Source organism: Biomphalaria glabrata, chromosome 4 (genome assembly GCF_947242115.1).
Source record: "Biomphalaria glabrata chromosome 4, xgBioGlab47.1, whole genome shotgun sequence".
Taxonomy (NCBI): domain Eukaryota; kingdom Metazoa; phylum Mollusca; class Gastropoda; family Planorbidae; genus Biomphalaria; species Biomphalaria glabrata.
The window spans coordinates 49,487,835-49,494,925 of NC_074714.1; the positions used below are offsets into that span (position 1 = coordinate 49,487,835).

General features: G+C 35.0%; 1 protein-coding gene across 3 annotated transcripts in view; it reads left to right on the forward strand.

The window, feature by feature from the left end:
* LOC106073171 (uncharacterized) overlaps positions 1 to 4,068 on the forward strand; it is a 211,673-nt gene extending 207,605 nt beyond the window's left edge. For all 3 annotated transcript variants that reach the window (XM_056025960.1, XM_056025959.1, XM_056025958.1), the window contains 6 exons: positions 1,002 to 1,210; positions 1,328 to 1,450; positions 1,587 to 1,728; positions 2,547 to 2,613; positions 3,053 to 3,158; positions 3,723 to 4,068. In XM_056025960.1, the coding sequence (XP_055881935.1) occupies positions 1,002 to 1,210; positions 1,328 to 1,450; positions 1,587 to 1,728; positions 2,547 to 2,613; positions 3,053 to 3,158; positions 3,723 to 4,052 (977 nt within the window). In that variant the 3' untranslated portion in view covers positions 4,053 to 4,068. The remainder of the gene's footprint in view (positions 1 to 1,001; positions 1,211 to 1,327; positions 1,451 to 1,586; positions 1,729 to 2,546; positions 2,614 to 3,052; positions 3,159 to 3,722) is intronic.
* Positions 4,069 to 7,091: the final 3,023 nt, after the last annotated feature.

The window sequence follows — 7,091 nt, forward strand, 5'->3', positions numbered from 1 at the left end:
TCTGTCTGCCTCTATTTCTTGGTACTGTTCCCTGAAGGAGGGTCTTGGCTAGCCCTGAGGACCTCGCGATATGGTCAGACAGTTTAAGTTTGCGTTCTCTAACATTGGTCAGCAGGTCATCGTGGGACTAATTGCCATTACGATCGTGTTTCAAATTTCCTCATGTGTGATGCTGCCTTCCTAGATGATACCTATGATCTTTTTATAATCTATAGCATCTCCATTTCATTAGCATGCTTCATTTACACACTCCTTCTAACTTGGACCAGACGAATATAGAGAATAGAGAATCCTAACCCCTGGTTCTAAAACGCTGTTTCTTAGAACGAAAATATATCTATTAAAACCGATTGTTAAACGTATCAGTCTGTGTCTTTTATACACTGTCAACAGGGAAACAATCGTTTCTATCTTATTGCTCGACAGAGCTCTGTGTTTGTGATGTCCCTTGCCCTGAGTGAAAGAATAAGTATTCATTTATAGCTAACTTTTTCAATGCATGTTAATAGGCTATTCTTATTATGTTATTCCAAGGGGGGACAAAGACTGTTTCAAAATTACCATTTTGAAAAAAAAAAAAAAAAAACTAATTAAAACTAATTTAATTAATAATAAAAAGTCAGTGTGATGAATGGCCAATGTACTAAGTATTTTGTTGTTGTTTTTTAGTTATAAAATATAATATTATTAAATCAGCATCGTCAGTATATTGCTACAGCAGCCTAAATAAAATATTTTATCCGCAATGAAAATATTAAAAAATTATTTTACAACCCCAAGATCTGATACAAATTTCGCTAATAATGTAATGCCTACAAGAGAACTGGCTTTTGATATAAATGCTGATAGAGAATTCTGCGGTCAGAAATATCGAGGATATGGAAATAAAACGCATGTTTTCCCGTGTAAGCAATTGAGTCGAATATATGTTAGAACTTTCTCACAACTGAGATGTTGGATCGAATTGCAATAGTTCCATGGTTTCATTGTGTAATCTTCAGGTCAGTGCTGTATTATCATGGAGTACGCTGAGCTGGGTGACCTACTGACCTACCTGAAGACAGAATGCGCATTCCCTCTGCAGTACGTCCGGGTGGGCAGCGACGGCCTCATGGTGGAGCAGAGTGCACCAAAAGTGGAAGACAACGCCAATCTGATGATGTTCGCGTGGCAGATCTCCAAAGGAATGGGCCATCTGGAAATGCACAGGGTAATCATGTCATGCCAAGTAGTGTTGAGCGATCTAAAGTACATTCAAATTTTCTACATATTGTATTTGCTAGCTACTATAATTTCTATATAGCTCAGTAAATATTTCTGCTTGTAGGTCATCCACCGGGACCTTGCCACTAGAAATTGTCTTCTTACCAAAGGTCCAATCGCTAAAGTCTCAGATTTTGGTCTTTCTAAAGACGCCTACGAGCTTGGCCATTATAAAAGAATTCAAAAGGTGGGTCCAGATATTAGATTGTGGTCATTGCTCTATTTAAAACACTCTAAACTAACAAAAAAAAAAAAATAAAACCTTCATGTCACATATACATTATTAGAATGACATTGAAACAGAAATTTAAAACTGTTCTCAGGATCGTGTGCCCTTCAAGTGGTTAAGCCCCGAGGCTCTACTCTGGGGCCAGTACAGTTCTAAAAGTGATGTTTGGGCGTTTGGTGTTTTGTTGTGGGAATTATACACTTTTGGTGGTACACCTTATCCACAAGTTACTACAGGTAGGTCTGTTTATAAACACAAGAACCTTTAGTTTTCAATGAATTGAAGGAAAGAGATATAGAGCACAAAATTAAATAAAAACAAAATGTTAAGCTAATCAAACAATCTAATATCAAAGATAGGTTATCTATTTGAGCCATACATTTTTTTTTAAAGTCTTCACCTTCACATTTCCCTTAGTCTAATGAACCGTTGGGGCCCTAAACAAGATCTGTTGACCGTCTTTCTCCATTCCTATTTTTTGTCCTTGATATAATCTACTTCAATGACAGGCCCGTCCATTCTTTTGTGTTGTCTCCCCCCCCCCCGCTTCCTGTCTGCCTCTTCTTCTTATTCCTGTTACTGTTCTCTGAAGGGAGTTTTTGCAAGCCCTGAGGACCTTGTAATATGGCCAAAGAGTTTTCGTTTTGCCAGTAGTTAGCAGGTCTTGGTGGGGGTCCAATCTCTGAACTAATTATGTCTCTAATCTCTTCTTTTGTGATGCGGTCTTTGTATGTGATGCCTAAGATCTTTCTGCAGCATCTTATTCCATTGCTAGGATCCTCTTCTCTAGTTTTGCAGTCAGTGTCCAAGATTCGCTAGCATATAAGAATGTGGCTATGACCAGAGAGCGCAACAGTATCAAAATTACTAGCACGAGAAATTGATTTTCCCATCTTCTTCCATCTTTCATTTCACACTATCTTGGAAGTTGTTATTTTTTAAATTAACTATTACATTTTTCGTGTTTGCTATTTGAGATTTTTGATGTCATCTTAATAGCACGAACTAAAATTCTTACTGACTACATTATGTCTAACTTTTCTGGACTTTTCAGAACAGTTGAGAGAACTCCATGAATACGGCTACCGGATGTCCAAACCACCAGCTTGTCCAGATCAGTTGTAAGTAAATCCTTCTCATGCTTATAACCACAAAGAAAACAAGTAAAATAATGAAAAAAATACTTAAAAAAAAAAAAAAACTTATATTGAATGAAATTGCATCAATCATAAAGGAGGACGACATAACAGAAGTGCTATAAAGATCAATTTAGGCGCCATGTTTTCCATCACTGGCATAGAGGAAAGTAGCTGGCAGCAGATGGCCTCTGTGGCTCTGAAAAAGACAATCGGAGAGCTCTAAACGAAGGCCGCGGGACACACATTTGAGGCCCTTGTAGAAGACATGCGCAGAAGACGTGAAGAAGTGTTAAATACACCACACGCGGCTTTGTCTGCATCAGATGTGGAAAAATATGCAGGTCGCAAATGGGCTTACACTCATCTTCAATCTTCGCAATCGAAGACATTGCCATTATTATTATCTTCATATTTGTTTCAGATACAGAATCATGCGAGCTTGTTGGCGAGGCGATCCTCGACAGAGGCCATCATTCCGACAGCTAGAGGAAACATTGGACCAACTCATTCAGCAGACGAGAAACATGGTAAGCAAAGTGTCAACGTGTAGCTATGGACAATACTATTAAAATAGAAGCACATTCGATGTACCTTTATCACACATACGTTTGAAACAAGCATGATCTTTGTAGGATTATTTTATTGTTTAGTAAAGTGATTTGTCACGATCATTTGGTTAAGTCACGCAAAAGTAAAAAATACAATGTACAATAGTTGGGGGAAATCTTTGAAAGTCCTGAAAGAAAACCAGAATATTATTAAAATTTGTATCCTTTCAAAAAAAAAAAAAAAAAAAAGAAAGAAAAAGTTTTAAGGAGTCGATCTAGCTGCTAATGCCTCACACGAAAACGGTTTGCATTGTAAAAATGTCTACTTAGTAGATGAAACAGCGTCTCTTAAGTTAATTTTATGGCACGGACTAATCCTGTCTCCTTCATTATCATTTATTTATAACTATAATGAACATTCAACGTTATGTTGTCTCTTGAAAAATAAAATTAACGCCTTTTGAACCCCTTCCCCATAGTTTGAGAAATGCTCTACCTGTCTACCACCTTTTTAGTCACAAGTTTTGTGTTCATCTATCATAGGAATATATCGACCTCAACGAGCATGGCCTGAAAACATCGAATCCTCTGCCACTCCTTCCCGAGGACATGAACGATCAGGTGACATCCCTAGACCACATCTATAGGCTGAAAAAGCAGTCTCTTTACCAGAACAGATCGACAGTCCCAGAATCCCCGGAGCTGGGCTCATCTTATGAGAGCATTACCCTAGAGAGCGGAGATGTCCTGTACGATGAAACTTTCTCAAGGCTTGTGGCCGGAATGTCAAAGCCTGACGAGGACAGAGAAAATGAAAGCACGGTTACGTCAGGCTATCTAAGCATGAGATCTATGTCAGCGCAGACGATGTAAACTGATAGACACCATTTTTTGAAAAAAAAAAGAATTTTTTTTCAGCCAAAGATATGTGGTCCACGAAGTCTGTGTATTAAACAAAACAAACCAAGCCTTAACATTTCGTTTCGTTTCATAAGTATATTAAATAATTAGATAATATTTTTTTGAAACTATGAACACAAAATACTTTACGTATGTCTAGATTCGCATGAAAAATGATAGTCATATGAGTAAGGGTCTCAAAATTTGAAGAATTCCTGTTTATTAAGCAAATGTGTTTTTTTTATTTTAAAGTGGTAATTCTAAAGACTGTAGAATCTATTGCTATTTCTATCTGTGGGCTGTTGGCTGGCTATACTAATGGAACACCAGCTTGAGTTTTTTTTGTTTTTTTTTTAACTAAGCTCTTAAACTGAACTTGCTGTACAAAAGAGCTAGGCAGCACAAAATTACAAAAATGGTTTTTGGTTCTGTTACAGGGGTGATAAGAATTTAAAGAGGAAAATTGACTAAGGTTTTAATCAAGACACATACATTAACAACGTGTATAATACTAGTCTGAATCCACACATTTCTTCCCGTTTTTAAAGCACTACAGAATGATTAATAAATTTTGAATTAAAAGCACTGAAATATTATCCAATGGTTGTGTGACGTTTCACAAATGTGGATAAGAATAGGAGTGAGAAACCTGTCAATATTTATCTTTATTTTTATTGCCTCTTAGTTTCTCCTTTTTTTTTTCCCCATTCCCCTTTCTTGTCTCTGATTATGTTTTGTGATTTTTTAAAATTAATGTTTACCTGTTAAATAAATATTTTTTTAAATACTGTATTTTTTTTATTGTACATAACTATTTTTATTAATCCAGGCTAGACTAAGTTAACCCAACCATTGCCATATTTTGTAGGGCCATCCCAGGCCAAATCATAGGGTATCCCTCTGATAAAAGGCCAAAAAAGAAAAAAAATGATTTGGTGTTCTGAAATATTCGCAGTTTAAAGTGTAATTTGAATTACAGCAAATGTAAAAATAGTTTGAAAACAAACTTTCAAATGCCAATCCTCCTCTTTGATCCAAACACTCTCAATCCAAAATAAAAGGTAAAGATCTTTGTCCAAGGGACAACCTACGGGGCCAGCCTGCTTAGTTTTTCTTTTTAAAATTTAATTTATTTCCAATGTATAAGATTACTGACCAGTAAATTAAACAACAAATTATTTATTACACTTTGATTTAATTATTTATTACACTTTGATTTCTTTGTAATGTTTTATGTTAAAGGATGTCAGCAGCATAAGAAACTGGATAGCATTGTTAACAAACCAACAAAAGTATCTAAAACATCTAGTGAGATGCTGCTATTTTGCTGGCCTATAAATTGACTTACCATGCATTGATAACATTTCCTGGAAAAAGACCCACAGCTATTGTAAACTTGAAAGAAAAAGAGCAACATACCAAACATAAAGAAAGATAATTAACAGAAAATACACTTATGGTCATAAAAAAAAAAAAAACGGAAAATAGCTTACCATAACAAACAGAATGTAGCACGGTCTTTGTTTAGGCCGACTCTTTGTTTCTCTTTTAAAACTTTGCCTTACTCCTAATTTATACTTTATTTACATTCTAAATCGAATATTTCATTACTTGTTTTTTTTTTATTTTAATCAAAATAAACGTCATTTGATCAAGATACTGCAAAAAGATAATATTGTGATAAATATATTATGTATTTGACAAGTTTTTTTTTTTAAATGTGGCTTTAATCTGTCTTATATAAGTTTTAGAATGAAGATTATTAAATCATAGCTCAAATCTCCTGCAGACAGATGGAGATGGCACCAGGCATGGTTTAAACTTGGGACCATTGTAAAGCGAGCCTGATTCAAATGTGTACCACTGGACGTGCCAACCACTAAAATGAAGACATCATTACATATAAACAAGGAATGTCTCTGACCTCATTGATCTTGGAGTTTCCTCATATTTTAATGTATTATGATAAATAAACATATTTAATAAATCTAACTGTTTAACAGCTTGTAAAGTTAGTTGATTTTTTTTTCCCTTTATTTTTATTTCTCTTAACACTGGGCACAATAATGTATTTGATTTGTTATCTTTATTTATCTTTTTTTGTTTTCACTTTGTTACTGTGAAATCTAAATTCAAATTGTTGCGGCTCAATATTACCGGTGTGTTTTAGTTGCCAACTTATTCTAATTCAAATGTTAATGTCTGATTTGCTTCATTCCATTGTGTAGCCTTCCCCTTTATAAAAGTGTTTATTTATTCGTTTCATTACATTGGTTTCATGGTCAAATGCTAATCATAATGTCTTAAACATATCATTAATAAGTGATGTACAGTCTCACAATATATCATGTATATAAGATTGGTTGTGTTGATGTTTACATTTACACTAATAAAACAAGTTTTAAAAAAGGTTTCCTTTCCCAACTACATTTAGTCTATGTGAATCCATGTCTAGTAGGTGGTTACCACTTGCTCATCTTTGAGTCCAACATTAAAACTAATCTACCCTTTTGAAATCTGGACAGAAGTCCACCTGCTCTGCATGGGTAGCTGGCCTCAGCTGGTCAAAGTAAAGGCATGGGTCCTTGTGCTCATCAGATATATAGCTTGTTAACCCTTAATCGAGAAAAAGAATGTTAACCCTTAATCAAGAAACAGAATTAAAATAACATCATCTGCTCTTTAGTACCGGGTATGCTTTGTCTGTACTGGGACTCTTGTTACTCTCTTTTTAAATGTAGCCAGGGGGAAAAAATTAAACATGATCAAGCCATGATGACTTAAAAAACAAAACAAAAATGAAATATAGCAAATTTCTTTTTTTAAAAAGCTTATATCAACTCACTCTGTTTGTCTGGTAAAAATGTGTACATTTGATTTCTCCCACATCCTATCTCGGATCAAGCTGAAATTTAACACAATTATTTTTCAGTGGAAGTATCTTTTATTACAGAACATTAAAATCAGATTGGCGAAGCATGCGCTTTTATGCTCAGACAGGAATTTCAGGTT